This window comes from Manis pentadactyla, chromosome 10 (genome assembly GCF_030020395.1).
Source record: "Manis pentadactyla isolate mManPen7 chromosome 10, mManPen7.hap1, whole genome shotgun sequence".
Taxonomy (NCBI): domain Eukaryota; kingdom Metazoa; phylum Chordata; class Mammalia; order Pholidota; family Manidae; genus Manis; species Manis pentadactyla.
The window spans coordinates 108520050-108538103 of NC_080028.1; the positions used below are offsets into that span (position 1 = coordinate 108520050).

At 45.9% G+C, this 18054-nt stretch overlaps 2 protein-coding genes across 5 annotated transcripts in view; one reads left to right on the forward strand and one right to left on the reverse strand.

Moving 5' to 3' along the window:
* The window catches only part of LOC130685051 (eukaryotic peptide chain release factor GTP-binding subunit ERF3A-like), a 78344-nt gene that overhangs the window by 42201 nt on the left and 18089 nt on the right, over positions 1-18054 (reverse strand). Inside the window, exon 7 of one of the 4 annotated variants that reach the window (XM_057508235.1) lies at positions 15832-16353. The exons of 2 other annotated variants lie outside the window; for them this stretch is intronic. In XM_057508235.1, coding sequence (XP_057364218.1) covers positions 16228-16353 — 126 coding nt within the window. In that variant the 3' untranslated portion in view covers positions 15832-16227. Of the gene's footprint in view, positions 1-15831; positions 16620-18054 lie in introns of those variants that run through there. One more of the 4 variants, XM_057508236.1, reaches the window with a different exon arrangement.
* LOC130685055 (putative nuclear envelope pore membrane protein POM 121B) lies at positions 8028-15034 on the forward strand. The gene is made up of 3 exons (XM_057508258.1): positions 8028-9285; positions 13120-13446; positions 14577-15034. Exons 1-2 carry the CDS (start codon positions 8931-8933, stop codon positions 13221-13223), a joined length of 459 nt encoding a protein of 152 aa, XP_057364241.1. The 5' UTR covers positions 8028-8930; the 3' UTR covers positions 13224-13446; positions 14577-15034.

Here is an 18054-nt window from a genome sequence, read left to right on the forward strand (position 1 = left end):
GGGTGAAATGGTATTTCTACTTTGAGCTCTTCGAGGAACCTCCATATTGCTTTGCACGGAGGTTGAACGAATTTACATTGCCACCAACAGTGTAGGAGGGTTCCCCTCTCTCCACATGCTTGCCAACGTTTGTTGTGGTTTTTCTTTTGGATGGTGGCGATCCTTACTGGTGTGAGGTGATATCTGATTGTGCTTTTAATTAGCATTTCTCTGATGACAGGCCATGTGGTGCATCTTTTCATGTGTCTATTGGGCACCTGAATTTCTTCTTTGGACAACTGCCTGTTCAGCTCCCCTGCCCACATTTTTATTGGAATACTTGCTTTTTGTTTGTTGAGGTGTGTTAGCTCTTTCTATATTTTGGATGTCAACCCTTCATCGGATCTGTCATTTATGAATATATTCTCCCATACTGGAGGATGCCCTTTTGTTCTGTTGATGGTGCCCTTTACTGAACGGAAGCTTTTAAGCTTGATATAGTCCCATTTGTTCATTTTTGCTTTTCTTTCCCTGGAGAGATATGTTCACGAAGAAGTCGCTCATGTTTATGTCCAAGATATTTTCGCCTGTCCTTCTCTAAGAGTTTTATGTTTTCATGGCTTCCATTCAGGGGTTCGATCAATTTTGAATTTACTTTTGTGTATGGGGTTAGACAATGATCCATGTTTCCTCCTTTTCTGCAGCCATCACCTCCGGCTCTGGAGCAGTGACCCAGACCACCAGCTGTGGGGCCAGTACATCAGGGTTTGGCAGCACCATCTCTGCGCCCTTCACATCCAGGGTGTCAGCAGGCCCCACTGGCAGTGGGGGCTTTGGGACAAGCGTGGCTGCCCCCCACAGCAGCTCCACCACTGGGGCATTTGGCTCTGCGTCAGGACGGAGTGGGAGAACTGGTCTCAAGAACCCTTTCTGGGGATCCTTGAATCCAGACTCCCTGGGTGCAGCTGGCCAGAGCACACCATCTGCTTTCCATGTGGCCAGCACGCAGCAGAACACGCCCGGGTTTTCAGGTGAGATTTGGAATGGGCTCGGTCTGCCGTGCCAGGCGCTGTCTTAAGTGCTGACACAGTCTCCGCTTTCGGAGCTGTATGCTGTGGTGAAGACTTAGATGTTATCACAGAAGTTATCTGTAAACAGCGTCAGGTAGCAGTGAAACCCATAACCGGAGGAGCTATTTAGGTAGTCAGCGGCAGCCTTTCTGAGACAATAGCAAACTGAGGCCATGGCCACAGTTCCAGGTTTGGGAGCAGGGACAGCGGCTGGGGGTGAGGACGTTGCAGGCACAGGAGCAGAGGCCCGAAGGCAGAGGTGAGCTTATGTTTTCATGAGCACAGAAGAGCCAGGTGTGGCTAGAGGTTATAAAGGAAAGTGGAACAAAATGACATTAAGAGACAGGCAGAAAGGAAGATCATTCACGGCCTTTTAAAATGTTCTATTCTTTTTGGTATCTATCTACAATTACCTTAAGAACCTTATGTTTATTTGGCTCCCCTCTTCACCAAGTACCCCCCCACAGACCCCATCAGAGTCACTGTCCATCAGCGTAGTAGCATGCTGTAGAATCACTACTTGTCTTCTCTGTGTAGCCTAGCCCTCCCCGTGCCCCACCACATTATACATGCTAATCATAACGCCCCCTTTCTTTTTCCCTGCCCTTATCCCTCCCTTCCCACCCATCCTCCTCAGTCCCTCTCTCTTTGGTAACTGTTAGTCCATTCTTGGGTTCTGTGATTGTGCTGCTGTTTTGTTCCTTCAGTTTTTCCTTTGCTCTTATACTCCAGAGATGAGTGAAATCATTTGGTACTTGTCTTTCTCCGCCTCGCTTATTTCACTGAGCATAATACCCTCTAGCTCCAAGCATGTGCTTGCAGACGGTAGGATTTGTTTTCTTCTTATGGCTGAATTATATTCCATTGTGCATACATTCATCTACTGATGGACACGTAGGTTGTTTCCATTTCTTGGCTGTTGTAAATAGTGCTGCGATAATCATAGGGGTACATCTGTCTTTTTTCAAAACGGGCTGCTGTATTCGTAGGGTAAATTCCTAGGAGCGGTATTGCTGGGTGAAATGGTATTTCTACTTTGAGCTCTTCGAGGAACCTCCATATTGCTTTGCACGGAGGTTGAACGAATTTACATTGCCACCAACAGTGTAGGAGGGTTCCCCTCTCTCCACATGCTTGCCAACGTTTGTTGTGGTTTTTCTTTTGGATGGTGGCGATCCTTACTGGTGTGAGGTGATATCTGATTGTGCTTTTAATTAGCATTTCTCTGATGACAGGCCATGTGGTGCATCTTTTCATGTGTCTATTGGGCACCTGAATTTCTTCTTTGGACAACTGCCTGTTCAGCTCCCCTGCCCACATTTTTATTGGAATACTTGCTTTTTGTTTGTTGAGGTGTGTTAGCTCTTTCTATATTTTGGATGTCAACCCTTCATCGGATCTGTCATTTATGAATATATTCTCCCATACTGGAGGATGCCCTTTTGTTCTGTTGATGGTGCCCTTTACTGAACGGAAGCTTTTAAGCTTGATATAGTCCCATTTGTTCATTTTTGCTTTTCTTTCCCTGGAGAGATATGTTCACGAAGAAGTCGCTCATGTTTATGTCCAAGATATTTTCGCCTGTCCTTCTCTAAGAGTTTTATGTTTTCATGGCTTCCATTCAGGGGTTCGATCAATTTTGAATTTACTTTTGTGTATGGGGTTAGACAATGATCCATGTTTCCTCCTTTTCTGCAGCCATCACCTCCGGCTCTGGAGCAGTGACCCAGACCACCAGCTGTGGGGCCAGTACATCAGGGTTTGGCAGCACCATCTCTGCGCCCTTCACATCCAGGGTGTCAGCAGGCCCCACTGGCAGTGGGGGCTTTGGGACAAGCGTGGCTGCCCCCCACAGCAGCTCCACCACTGGGGCATTTGGCTCTGCGTCAGGACGGAGTGGGAGAACTGGTCTCAAGAACCCTTTCTGGGGATCCTTGAATCCAGACTCCCTGGGTGCAGCTGGCCAGAGCACACCATCTGCTTTCCATGTGGCCAGCGTGCAGCAGAACACGCCCGGGTTTTCAGGTGAGATTTGGAATGGGCTCGGTCTGCCGTGCCAGGCGCTGTCTTAAGTGCTGACACAGTCTCCGCTTTCGGAGCTGTATGCTGTGGTGAAGACTTAGATGTTATCACAGAAGTTATCTGTAAACAGCGTCAGGTAGCAGTGAAACCCATAACCGGAGGAGCTATTTAGGTAGTCAGCGGCAGCCTTTCTGAGACAATAGCAAACTGAGGCCATGGCCACAGTTCCAGGTTTGGGAGCAGGGACAGCGGCTGGGGGTGAGGACGTTGCAGGCACAGGAGCAGAGGCCCGAAGGCAGAGGTGAGCTTATGTTTTCATGAGCACAGAAGAGCCATGTGTGGCTAGAGGTTATAAAGGAAAGTGGAACAAAATGACATTAAGAGACAGGCAGAAAGGAAGATCATTCACGGTCTTTTAAAATGTTCTATTCTTTTTGGTATCTATCTACAATTACCTTAAGAACCTTATGTTTATTTGGCTCCCCTCTTCACCAAGTACCCCCCCACAGACCCCATCAGAGTCACTGTCCATCAGCGTAGTAGCATGCTGTAGAATCACTACTTGTCTTCTCTGTGTAGCCTAGCCCTCCCCGTGCCCCACCACATTATACATGCTAATCATAACGCCCCCTTTCTTTTTCCCTGCCCTTATCCCTCCCTTCCCACCCATCCTCCTCAGTCCCTCTCTCTTTGGTAACTGTTAGTCCATTCTTGGGTTCTGTGATTGTGCTGCTGTTTTGTTCCTTCAGTTTTTCCTTTGCTCTTATACTCCAGAGATGAGTGAAATCATTTGGTACTTGTCTTTCTCCGCCTCGCTTATTTCACTGAGCATAATACCCTCTAGCTCCAAGCATGTGCTTGCAGACGGTAGGATTTGTTTTCTTCTTATGGCTGAATTATATTCCATTGTGCATACATTCATCTACTGATGGACACGTAGGTTGTTTCCATTTCTTGGCTGTTGTAAATAGTGCTGCGATAATCATAGGGGTACATCTGTCTTTTTTCAAAACGGGCTGCTGTATTCGTAGGGTAAATTCCTAGGAGCGGTATTGCTGGGTGAAATGGTATTTCTACTTTGAGCTCTTCGAGGAACCTCCATATTGCTTTGCACGGAGGTTGAACGAATTTACATTGCCACCAACAGTGTAGGAGGGTTCCCCTCTCTCCACATGCTTGCCAACGTTTGTTGTGGTTTTTCTTTTGGATGGTGGCGATCCTTACTGGTGTGAGGTGATATCTGATTGTGCTTTTAATTAGCATTTCTCTGATGACAGGCCATGTGGTGCATCTTTTCATGTGTCTATTGGGCACCTGAATTTCTTCTTTGGACAACTGCCTGTTCAGCTCCCCTGCCCACATTTTTATTGGAATACTTGCTTTTTGTTTGTTGAGGTGTGTTAGCTCTTTCTATATTTTGGATGTCAACCCTTCATCGGATCTGTCATTTATGAATATATTCTCCCATACTGGAGGATGCCCTTTTGTTCTGTTGATGGTGCCCTTTACTGAACGGAAGCTTTTAAGCTTGATATAGTCCCATTTGTTCATTTTTGCTTTTCTTTCCCTGGAGAGATATGTTCACGAAGAAGTCGCTCATGTTTATGTCCAAGATATTTTCGCCTGTCCTTCTCTAAGAGTTTTATGTTTTCATGGCTTCCATTCAGGGGTTCGATCAATTTTGAATTTACTTTTGTGTATGGGGTTAGACAATGATCCATGTTTCCTCCTTTTCTGCAGCCATCACCTCCGGCTCTGGAGCAGTGACCCAGACCACCAGCTGTGGGGCCAGTACATCAGGGTTTGGCAGCACCATCTCTGCGCCCTTCACATCCAGGGTGTCAGCAGGCCCCACTGGCAGTGGGGGCTTTGGGACAAGCGTGGCTGCCCCCCACAGCAGCTCCACCACTGGGGCATTTGGCTCTGCGTCAGGACGGAGTGGGAGAACTGGTCTCAAGAACCCTTTCTGGGGATCCTTGAATCCAGACTCCCTGGGTGCAGCTGGCCAGAGCACACCATCTGCTTTCCATGTGGCCAGTGTGCAGCAGAACACGCCCGGGTTTTCAGGTGAGATTTGGAATGGGCTCGGTCTGCCGTGCCAGGCGCTGTCTTAAGTGCTGACACAGTCTCCGCTTTCGGAGCTGTATGCTGTGGTGAAGACTTAGATGTTATCACAGAAGTTATCTGTAAACAGCGTCAGGTAGCAGTGAAACCCATAACCGGAGGAGCTATTTAGGTAGTCAGCGGCAGCCTTTCTGAGACAATAGCAAACTGAGGCCATGGCCACAGTTCCAGGTTTGGGAGCAGGGACAGCGGCTGGGGGTGAGGACGTTGCAGGCACAGGAGCAGAGGCCCGAAGGCAGAGGTGAGCTTATGTTTTCATGAGCACAGAAGAGCCAGGTGTGGCTAGAGGTTATAAAGGAAAGTGGAACAAAATGACATTAAGAGACAGGCAGAAAGGAAGATCATTCACGGCCTTTTAAAATGTTCTATTCTTTTTGGTATCTATCTACAATTACCTTAAGAACCTTATGTTTATTTGGCTCCCCTCTTCACCAAGTACCCCCCCACAGACCCCATCAGAGTCACTGTCCATCAGCGTAGTAGCATGCTGTAGAATCACTACTTGTCTTCTCTGTGTAGCCTAGCCCTCCCCGTGCCCCACCACATTATACATGCTAATCATAACGCCCCCTTTCTTTTTCCCTGCCCTTATCCCTCCCTTCCCACCCATCCTCCTCAGTCCCTCTCTCTTTGGTAACTGTTAGTCCATTCTTGGGTTCTGTGATTGTGCTGCTGTTTTGTTCCTTCAGTTTTTCCTTTGCTCTTATACTCCAGAGATGAGTGAAATCATTTGGTACTTGTCTTTCTCCGCCTCGCTTATTTCACTGAGCATAATACCCTCTAGCTCCAAGCATGTGCTTGCAGACGGTAGGATTTGTTTTCTTCTTATGGCTGAATTATATTCCATTGTGCATACATTCATCTACTGATGGACACGTAGGTTGTTTCCATTTCTTGGCTGTTGTAAATAGTGCTGCGATAATCATAGGGGTACATCTGTCTTTTTTCAAAACGGGCTGCTGTATTCGTAGGGTAAATTCCTAGGAGCGGTATTGCTGGGTGAAATGGTATTTCTACTTTGAGCTCTTCGAGGAACCTCCATATTGCTTTGCACGGAGGTTGAACGAATTTACATTGCCACCAACAGTGTAGGAGGGTTCCCCTCTCTCCACATGCTTGCCAACGTTTGTTGTGGTTTTTCTTTTGGATGGTGGCGATCCTTACTGGTGTGAGGTGATATCTGATTGTGCTTTTAATTAGCATTTCTCTGATGACAGGCCATGTGGTGCATCTTTTCATGTGTCTATTGGGCACCTGAATTTCTTCTTTGGACAACTGCCTGTTCAGCTCCCCTGCCCACATTTTTATTGGAATACTTGCTTTTTGTTTGTTGAGGTGTGTTAGCTCTTTCTATATTTTGGATGTCAACCCTTCATCGGATCTGTCATTTATGAATATATTCTCCCATACTGGAGGATGCCCTTTTGTTCTGTTGATGGTGCCCTTTACTGAACGGAAGCTTTTAAGCTTGATATAGTCCCATTTGTTCATTTTTGCTTTTCTTTCCCTGGAGAGATATGTTCACGAAGAAGTCGCTCATGTTTATGTCCAAGATATTTTCGCCTGTCCTTCTCTAAGAGTTTTATGTTTTCATGGCTTCCATTCAGGGGTTCGATCAATTTTGAATTTACTTTTGTGTATGGGGTTAGACAATGATCCATGTTTCCTCCTTTTCTGCAGCCATCACCTCCGGCTCTGGAGCAGTGACCCAGACCACCAGCTGTGGGGCCAGTACATCAGGGTTTGGCAGCACCATCTCTGCGCCCTTCACATCCAGGGTGTCAGCAGGCCCCACTGGCAGTGGGGGCTTTGGGACAAGCGTGGCTGCCCCCCACAGCAGCTCCACCACTGGGGCATTTGGCTCTGCGTCAGGACGGAGTGGGAGAAGTGATCTCAAGAACCCTTTCTGGGGATCCTTGAATCCAGACTCCCTGGGTGCAGCTGGCCAGAGCACATCCTCTCCCATCCACATGGCCAGGTCAAGTCAGAACACGTCTGGTATTGCAGGTGAGATTTCTAATGGGCTCCGTCAGCAGTGGCAGTTGCTGTTTTAAATGCTGAGATAGTCTCCGCCTTTGGAGCTGTACACTCTGGTCCAGATTTAGATGTTGTTACAGACGTTATGTTTAAAGAGAATCAGGTACCAGTGTAACTCATCACCAGAGGAGGTATTTAGGTTTTTAGCAGCAGCCTTCATGAGATAATAGGAAACTGAGACAATGGCCCCAAATCTAGAGTTGGGAGCTGGGCCATCGGGTGGAGTTGAGGACTTTTCTGGGACAGGAGCAATGGCGCCACGGCAGAGACGAGCTTATATTTTCATGAGCAGAGAAGAGCCAGTGTGGCTAGAGGTTTAAAAAGGAAGGTGGGATAAAATGACATTAAAAAACAGACAGAAAGGAATTTCATTCACGGCCCTTTAAAATGGTGTTTTTTTTTTGTTAAACTACAATTACCTTAAGAACATTATGTTTATTTGGCTCCCCCCTTCACCAAGTATCCCGCACAGACTACATTAGAATCACTGTCCATCAGTGTAGTAACATGCTGTAGAATCACTACTTGTCTTCTCTGTGTAGCCTAGCCCTACCCGTGCCTCCCCACATTATACATGCTAATCATAATGCCCCCTATCTTTTTCCCTGCCCTTATCCCTCCCTTCCCATCCATCCTCCTCAGTCTCTTTCTGTTTGGTAACTGTTAGTCCATTCTTGGGTTCTGTGATTGTGGTCCTGTTTTGTTCCTTCAGTTTTTCCTTTGCTCTTATACTCTAGAGATGAGTGAAATCATTTGGTACTTGTCTTTCTCCACCTCACTTATTTAACAGAACATAATACCCTCTAGCTCCATCCATGTTGTTGCAAATGCTAGGATTTGTTTTCTTCTTATAGGTGAATTATATTCCATTGTGCATATGTATCAAATCTTTTTTATGCATTTGTCTACTGATAGACACTTAGTTTGTTTCCATTTCCTGGCTGTTGTAAATAGCACTGTGACAAATATTGGGGTGCATCTGTCTTTTTTCAAACTGGGCAGCTGTATTCTTAGGGTAAATTAGTTGGTTTGGAATTCCTCGGTCAAATGTATTTCTATTTTGAGCTTTTTGAGTAACCTCCATATTGCTTTTCACAAAGGTTAAACGAATTTACATTCCCACCAACAGTGTAGAAGGATTTCCCTTTCTCCACAACCTCACCAACGTTTGTTGTTGTTTGTGTTTTTGATGGCGGCGATCCTTACTGGTGTGAGGTGATATCTCATTGTGGTCTTTATTGGCATTTCTCTGATGACAAGCAATATGATGCATGATTTCATGTGTCTATTGGCCATCTGAATTTCCTCTTTGGAGAAGTGTCTGTTTAGCTCCCATGCCCATTTTTTAATTGGAATATTTGCTTTTTATTTGTTGAGCTGTGTTTGCTCATTGTATATTTTGGATGTCAACCCTTAACCAGATCTGTCATTTATGAATATATTCTCCCATGCTGTAGGATGTCCTTTTGTTGTGTTGATGGTGTTCTTTACTTTACAGACGCTTTTAAGCTTGATATAGTCCCATTTGTTCATTTTTGCTTTTGTTTCCTTTGCCTGAAGAGAGACGTTCAAGAAGAAGACGCTCATGTTTATGTCCAAGAGATTTTTGCCTGTCTTTCTCTAAGAGTTTTATGGTTTCATGGCTTAGATTCAGGTCTTTGATCCATTTCAAATTTACTTTTGTCTATGCATTAGACAATGATCCATGTTTCTTCCTATTTTGCAGCCATCACCTCGGCCTTTGCAGCTATGACCCTGACCACCACCAGCGGGACCAGTACCTCAGTGTTCGGTGGCACTACGTTAACGCCCTTCACGTCCAGGGTGTCAGCAGGGCCCGCTGGCAGTGGAGGTTTTGTGATCAGTATGGCTGCCCCCCACAACAGCTCCACCACTGGCTCATTCAGATTTGGGTCAGGACGGACTGGGAGAACTGGTCTCAAGAACCCTTTCTGGGGATCCTTGAATCCAGACTCCCTGGGTGCAGCTGGCCAGAGCACACCCTCTACCATCCACGTGGCCAGGACACCTCAGGACACGTCTGAGATTGCAGGTGAGATTTGGAATGGGCTCGGTCTGCAGTGCAAGGCACTGTTTTAAGTGGTGAGACAGTCTTCGCTTCTGGAGCTGTACCCTCTGTTGAAAATTTAGATGTTATCACAGAAGTTATCCATAAACAGTACCAGGTAGCAGTTTAACTCATGACTGGATGAGCTATTTAGTTAGACAGCGGCAGCCTTTTAGAGACAGTAGAAACCTGAGGCCTTCGCCGCAGTTCCAGAGATGGGAGCAGGGACAGCAGCTGGGGGTGAGGACATTGCAGGCACAAGAGCAAAGGCCAGAAGGCAGAGATGAGCTTATGTTTTCATGAGCAGAGAAGAGGCTGGTGTGGCTAGAGGTTTAAAAAGGAAACTGGGGTAAAATGACATTAACAGACAGGCAGAAAGGAAGATCATTCATAGCCTTTAAAATTTTTTTTCGTTTTTTGGTATCTATCTACAATTACCTGAAAAACAGTAAGTTTACTTGGTTCTCCCCTTCCCCAAGTACCCCACACAAACCCCATTAGTGTCCCTGTCCGTCAGCCTAGTAAGATGCTGTACAGTCACTACTTGTCTTCTCTGTGTAGCCTAGCCCCCCCCCGTTCACCCCCACATTATGTATGCTAATCATAATGCCCCGTTTCTTTTTCCCTGCCCTTATCCCTCCCTTCCCACCCATCCTCCTCAGTCCCTTTCCCTTTGGTAACTGTTAGTCCATTCTTGGGCTCTGTGATTCTGCTGCTGTTTTGTTCCTTCAGTTTTTCCTTTGTTCTTATACTCCAGAGATGAGTGAAATCATGTGGTACTTGTCCTTCTCCACCTGGCTTATTTCACTGAGCATATTACCCTCCAGCTACATCTATGTTGTTTCAAATGGTAGAATTTGTTTTCTTCTTATGGCTGAATTATATTCCATTGTGCATATGTATCACATCTTTTTTATCCATTCATCTACTGGTGGACACATAGGTTTTTTCTTTTTCTTGGCTGTTGTAAACAGTGCTGCGATAAACATAGGGGTGCATCTGTCTTTTTCAAACTGGGCTGTTGTATTCTTAGTGGAAATTCCTTGGAGTGATATTCCTGGGTCAAATGGTATTTCCTTTTTGAGCTTTTTGAGGCACCTCCATATTGCTTTCCACAATGGTAGAACAAATTTACATTCCCACGAACAGTGTAGGAGGGTTCTCCTTTCTCCACAACCTCGCCAACATTTGTTGTTGGTTGTTTTGGATGGTAGCTGTCCTTACTGGTGTGAGGTGATATCTCATTGTGGTTTTAATTTACATTTCTCTGATGAGAAGCAATGTGGCCCATATTTTCATGTGTCTATTGGCCATCTGAATTTCTTCTTTGGAGACCTGTCTGTTCAGCTCCCCTGCCCATTTTTTAATTGGATTATTTGCTTTTTGTTTGTTGAGGTGTGTTAGCTCTTTCTATATTTTGGATGTCAACCCTTTATCGGATCTGTCATTTATGAATATATTCTCCCATACTGGAGGATGACCTTTTGTTCTATTGATGGTTTTCTGTACTGTACAGAAGCTTTAAAGTTTGATATGGTCCTATTTGTTCATTTTTGCTTTCCTTTCCCTTGCCTGGGAAGATATGTTCATGAAGGCACTCATGTTTGTGTCCAAGAGATCTTTTCCTGTTGTTTTCTAAGTGTTTTATGGTTTCATGACTTACATTCAGGTCTTTGATCCATTTCAAAATTATTTTGTCTATGGGGTTAGACAATGATCCATGTTTCCTCCTTTTTTGCAGTCATCACCTCGGCCTTTGCAGCTATGACCCTGAACACCAGCAGTGGGACCAGTAGCTCCATGTTTGGCGTTACCACCTCATCGCCTTTCACGTCTGGGGTGTGAGCAGGTCCCGCTGGCAGTGGGGGCTTTAGGATGAGCATGGCTGCCCCCCACAGCAGCTCCACCACTGGGACATTCAGCTTTACGTCAGGACGGACTGGGAGAACTGGTCTCAAGAACCCTTTCTGGGGAGGGTTGAATCCGAACTCCCTGGGTGCAGCTGGCCAGAGCACACCCTTTCCCTTCCACACGGCCAGCACGCCTCAGAACACGTCTGGGATTGCAGGTGAGATTTGGAATTGTCTCGGTCTGCAGTGCAAGGCACTGTTTTAAGTGCTGACCCAGTCTCTGCTTTTGGAGCTGTATGCTGTGGTGAAGATTTAGATGTTATGACAGAAGTTATTCATAAACAGCATCAGGTAGCAGTGTAACTCATGACAGGAGGAGCTATTTAGGTAGACAGTGGCCACCTTTCTGAGACAATAGCAAACCGAGGCCATGGTCGCAGTTCCAGAGTTGGTAGCAGGGACAGCGGCTGGGGGTGAGGACGTTGCAGGCACAAGAGGAACGGCCCGAAGGCAGAGACGAGCTTATGTTTTCATGAGCAGAGAAGAGGCCGGTGTGGCTAGAGGTTTAAAAAGGAAAGTGGGATAAAATGATATTAAGAGACAGGCAGAAAGGAAGATCATTCATGGCCTTCAAAAATTTTTTTCTTTTTTTGGTATCTATCTACAATTACCTGAAAAACAGTAAGTTTACTTGGTTCCCCCCTTCCCCACGTACCCCGCACAAACCCCATTAGTATCCCTGTCCGTCAGCCTAGTAAGATGCTGTACAATCACTACTTGTCTTCTCTGTGTAGCCTACCCTCCCCGTTCACCCGCACATTATGTATGCTAATCATAACGCCACCTTTCTTTTTCTCTGCCCTTCTCCCTCCCTTCCCACCCATCCTCCTCAGTCCCTTTCCCTTTGGTAACTGTTAGTCCATTCTTGGATTCTGTGATTCTGATGCTGTTTTGTTCCTTCAGTTTTTCCTTTGTTCTTATACTCCAAAGATGAGTGAAATCATGTGGTACTTGTCTTTTTTCGCCTGGCTTATTTCACTGAGCATATTATCCTCCAGTTCCATCTATGTTGTTTCAAATGGTAGGATTTGTTTTCTTCTTATGGCTGAATTATATTCCATTGTGCATATGTATCACATCTTTTTTATACATTCATCTACTGGTGGACACGTAGGGTTTTTCCTTTTCTTAGCTGTTGTAAACAGTGCTGCGATAAACATAGGGGTACATCTGTCTTTTTCAAACTGGGCTGTTGTATTCTTAGTGGAAATTCCTTGGAGTGATATTCCTGGGTCAAATGGTATTTCCTTTTTGAGCTTTTTGAGGTACCTCCATATTGCTTTCCACAATGGTAGAACAAATTTACATTCCCACGAACAGTGTAGGAGGGTTCTCTTTTCTCCACAACCTCGCCAACATTTGTTGTTGCTTGTGTTTTGGATGGTAGCTGTCCTTACTGGTGTGAGGTGATATCTCATTGTGGTTTTAATTTCATTTCTCTGATGAGAAGCAATGTGGCCCATTTTTCATGTGTCTATTGGCCATCTGAATTTCCTCTTTGGAGACCTGTTCAGCTCCCCTGCCCATTTTTTAATTGGATTATTTCCTTTTTGTTTTTGAGGTGTGTTAGCCCTTTCTATATTTTGGATGTCAACCCTTTATTGGATCTGTCATTTATGAACATATTCTCCCATGCTGTAGGATGCCCTTTTGTTCTGTTGATGGTGTCCTTTACTGTACAGAAGCTTTAAAGCTTGATATGGCCCCATTTGTTCATTTTCGCTTTCCTTTCCCTTGCCTGGTAAGATATGTTCATGAAGAAGTCACTCATGTTTGTGTCCAAGAGATTTTTTACTGTTGTTTCCTAAGTGTTTTATGGTTTCATGGCTTAGATTCAGGTCTTGATCCATTTGAAATTTACTTTGTCTATGGGGTTAGACAATGATCCATGTTTCCTCCTTTTTTGCAGCCATCACCTCGGCCTTTGCAGCTATGACCCTGACCACCAGCAGTGGGACCAGTAGCTCTGTGTTTGGCGTTACCACCTCATTGCCCTTCACGTCTGGGGTGTGAGCAGGTCCCGCTGGCAGTGGGGGCTTTAGGATGAGCATGGCTGCCCCCCACAGCAGCTCCACCACTGGGACATTCAGCTTTACGTCAGGACGGACTGGGAGAACTGGTCTCAAGAACCCTTTCTGGGGAGGGTTGAATCCGAACTCCCTGGATGCAGCTGGCCAGAGCACACCCTTTCCCTTCCACACGGCCAGCACGCCTCAGAACACGTCTGGGATTGCAGGTGAGATTTGGAATTGTCTCGGTCTGCAGTGCAAGGCACTGTTTTAAGTGCTGACCCAGTCTCTGCTTTTGGAGCTGTATGCTGTGGTGAAGATTTAGATGTTATGACAGAAGTTATTCATAAACAGCATCAGGTAGCAGTGTAACTCATGACAGGAGGAGCTATTTAGGTAGACATTGGCTGCCTTTCTGAGACAATAACAAACTGAGGCCATGGCCCCAGTTCCAGAGTTGGGAGCAGGGACAGCGCCTGGGGGTGAGGACGTTGCAGGCAGAAGAGCAAAGGCCCGAAGACAGAGATGAGCTTATATTTTCATGAGCAGAGAAGAGGCTGGTGTGGCTAGAGGTTTAAAAAGGAAAATGGGTTTAAATGACATTAAGAGACAGGAGAAAGGAAGATCATTCATGGCCGTTAATATTTTTTTTCTTTTTTTGGTATCTATCTACAATTACTTGGTTCCCCCCTTCCCCACGTACCCTGCACAAACCCCAATAGTATCCCTGTCCGTCAGCCTGGTAAGATGCTGTACAATCACTACTTGTCTTCTCTGTGTAGCCTAGCCCTCCCCATTCACCCCCACATTATGTATGCTAATCATAAGGCCCCCTTTCTTTTTCTCTGCCCTTCTCCCTCCCTTCCCACCCATCCTCCTCAGTCTCTTTCCCTTTGGTAACTGTTAGTCCATTCTTGGGTTCTGTGATTCTGCTGCTGTTTTGTTCCTTCAGTGTTTCCTTTGTTCTTATACTCCAGAGATGAGTGAAATCATTTGGTACTTGTCTTTTTTCGCCTGGCTTATTTCACTGAGCATATTACCCTCCAGCTCCATCCATGTTGTTGCTAATCATAGGACTTGTTTTCTTTTTATGGCGGAATTATATTCAATTGTACATATGTATCACATCTTTTCTATCCATTCATGTACTGATGGACAGTTAGGTTCCTTCCATTTCTTGGCTATTGTAAACAGTGCTGTGAGAAAAATAGGGATGCATATGTCTTTTTCAGGTTTTTGCCTGTTTTTTTCTAAGAGTTTTATGGTTTCATGACTTATATTCAGGTGTTTTATCCATTTTGTATGTACTTTTGTCTATGGGGTTAGACTATGATCTATGTTTCCTCTTTTTTTGCAGCCACCACCTCGGGCTTCGGAGGTATGACCCTCACCACCAGCAGTGGAACCAGTAGTTCTGTGTTTGGCAGCACTACCTCATCGCCCTTCACGTCTGGGCTGTCAGCGCGCCCTGCTCACAGTGGGGACTTTGGGTTGAGCGTGGCTAACCCCCACAGCAGCTCCACCACTGGGGCGTTCGGCTTTGGGGAGGACAGAGTGGGAGCACTGGTGGCACGACCCCTTTCTGGGGTGGCTTGAGTAAGAACTCCCTGGGTGCAGCTGGCCAGAGCACACCCTTTCCCTTCCACGTGGCCAGCATGCCTCAGAACACGTCTGTGTTTGCACATCAGATTTGGTATGGGCTCGGTGTCGGAGTCCAGCTCCAGCTGAGGTGTGGGTCACGAAGGAAAGGACAGTGTCAGCGAGTGAGATCAATGAGGAGACGAAACACCCAATTAAAGTTGTAACATCTCCTGACATCAAGCGGCAGGGTCTTTATTTTTGTATCTTTTTACGGTTTACATAATGTTGAACATTTTTTAAAATTATGAATAATACAATCCTTTTTCTGTCAGTTTACATAATTTCAGCTTATCACCCTTAAGTAAATATTACTATTTCTTCTAATAGTAGCCATTTAACATTTAATTTTTAACTTTCCCCTAGTCTATTGTGATTAGTAATTCATGTAAGCTATGTGGTAGGTGCTAAACAGAAAATGGCGTAAGACAGTGTGTGGGTTAAGCATGTGGGCTATGATTTTTACTTTAAGTGTGTAAGATTATATAGACTTTTAGATATGTGTCTAAGGCTATATAAAGTTTAAGCAGGTTATATAAAATGCAAGCCATATGCCTTTTGGTTATTAAGTGTAACTATATTATTAATTAAATCCTATCCTACACGTGGGTAGAGGCTTACATCTAAAATCTAGGGCTGATACTCCTATCACCCATTCCTTAACATTCCTATGAATACAACAAAAACACCTTATTCTTTTATAATATTCATTCCACAATTTCAGATGTTTACACCTTTCCTCCTGCATCTACAGGCACCAGGGCCTTGCAGTCAGTCCTCTTTATCCTTTATATAAGAACACTAAATTTGCTCTTACTACCTTACTATTAATATAGTAATATTTTATAAATTTATCATAAACTTTTATATATGGGATATTTGTAAATATAAATTTTATTTTGCTCATAAATTCTTTCTATGAGAGCGTTACCAGAGGTGTCTTCTAATATTAAAAGCAACATAAGTGGGGCCCTGGGCAGTGGGGACTATTAATCTTTATTACTTTGCTGTTTCATATATGTTTCTTGGAAGAATGGGTTTTTCCATGGCCTAGGTTCCAATAACTCCTTGTCTGCCAATATTCTAAAGAAATCCCAGTTAGTCATGTTTGAATTGTTACAAAGGGGAGGACAAACTGCATCTAGGTTTAAGAGAGGCCTGGGTTGTTCCACCTCACTTATTTGTGGCAGTATGCCTGGAACAGTTGGTCCCATAACACTGCTTTCATTTCCGGAATTGCTGCTTTGATCAATATTGTGGCTTATGTTGTTTACTAAAGATGAATAATCTTAAGTACATAAGATTTCCCATATATGAGCCCAATCACCATCATAACTGCAAAAATAAGTGCGGGAATTAGCAGGGGCCAGCTATGAGGTTTCTGTTTTCAGGATTCCTCCTCGTGCCTGGACCTTGTCAAACACTGCCCCAGCTCGGTCTACAGTGCCAGGTGCTGTTTTAAGTGCCGACACGGTCTCTGCTCTAGGAGGTGTATGCTGTGGTGGAGAGAGAGATGTTATCACAGATGTTATCTGTAAACAGTTTCAGGTAGCGGTGTAACTCATGACCGGAGGAGCTATTTAGGTGGTCAGCGGCAGCCTTTCTGAGACAATAGAAAACAGAGGCCATGGCCATAGTTCCAGAGTTGGGAGCAGGGACAGCGGCTGGGGTTGAGGACGTTGCAGGCACAGGAGCAAAGGCCCAAAGGCAGACACGAGCCTAATGTTTTCATGAGCAGAGAAGAGCCAGCTGTGGCCAGAGGCTTCAAAAGGAAGGTGGGATAAAATGACATTAAAAGACAGCAGAAAGGAAGATCTTTCATGGCCTTTTAAAATGCTTTTCTTAAAGTACTAATGGAAGTCACTATAGAATTTCAGGCAGAAGTGATTTTATTTCCATTTGGAAGATGCATGATAAGTAGTTTGGGCCCTGGTAGCTTCCATTTTCCTCACTGAATAGAAAAGCTCCTTGGCGTGGGTTAGGGGGAGATGTATACCAAGGAGGGCCTCTCTCAGTAGTCATTTTGGAGAGGGGGAGAAAACGACGTGTGAGAGCTGTGCCGGGCAGTTCTGAAGTCTGGGAAATTGTGGTTAGGAATTTGAAGCAAGGCCGGTCAGCACAGTTGTGTCTGCCCAGCAACATTCAGTCTTGAGGTGTGGACCTAAAATCAGTGGATAGAGAGTAAACCCAACCTGGTTAAATGGCACAGGGAGCAGGAGGGGCAGGGGGCTGACTACAGGCCCTGATGAGGCAGAGGATCTGGAGTGGGTGCGGTTGGCACGGGAGCAGGGACAGCACTGTGCTCGCAGCTGAGATCTGGGAGCAAGAGCAGTTCCTGGTTGCGATAAGGTGTGACCCCCCAGAGGTTGGGTGTGGGGGAAGATTACGTGCAAGGTCAGCACCTCGGGGGGGCACCCTCCCCACCTCAGGCCTAGACAGATACAGTTACATGTGAGAGGATCTTCCCAGAGAGCCGCTGTGGAGGGTAGCCCAGCACTGGGCAGGAGTCTCCATGAGGGCAAGCATGTGCAGGAGACCGAGTTCGAGTGGGCCTGTGGGAGGATGGGGGCTGACTCTGGGGTGGGGCTGTGGTGAAGTAAAGGAGCGGTGGCAGGCAAATGGGGAGGAGACATAACATTAGTCCTGAGAGAAGAGAGGTCCACTCAGTGTCCCACTCAGCTGCGTTGTGGTGCCCAAGGGAGTGCAAAGCTTCTCCTCAGGTGGCCAAAGGACAGCTCGGGCTCTGCTGCAGTTGTGGGTGGGGGGCTGGGCAGGCTCACCTGGAGCACAGAGGTTAGGACCCAGTCACCCCATGTGCTTCCTTACCAAGGGGTGAGCTGGATAGCGGTGAGGGCTAAGGGATCCTGTGGGGATGCGTTTGCAAGCAGACCTCCCCCCAGTTCATTATCACCTGCTTTGACACCTTTTGCTTGTGGGCCTAGTTTTCAGTTCTTTGCAGTCTCTCCATTCTAGGCACATTCACACCCACCTTTGGTCAGAACACCCCTGGAGTAGGTGCATCAGGCAGCAGCCTCTCCTCTGTGGTGTCCTCAGCACCTGCCCAGGGCTTTGCTGGACCTGGAACCTTTGGTAAGCTGCAAGTCTCTCTAGTCAGGGTGACCTGCATATTCCTTGAAGATGGGGTGGGGTTGTTGGGGAAGCACTGTCTATTTTCCTTGGTCCTTGTCCCCACCGCA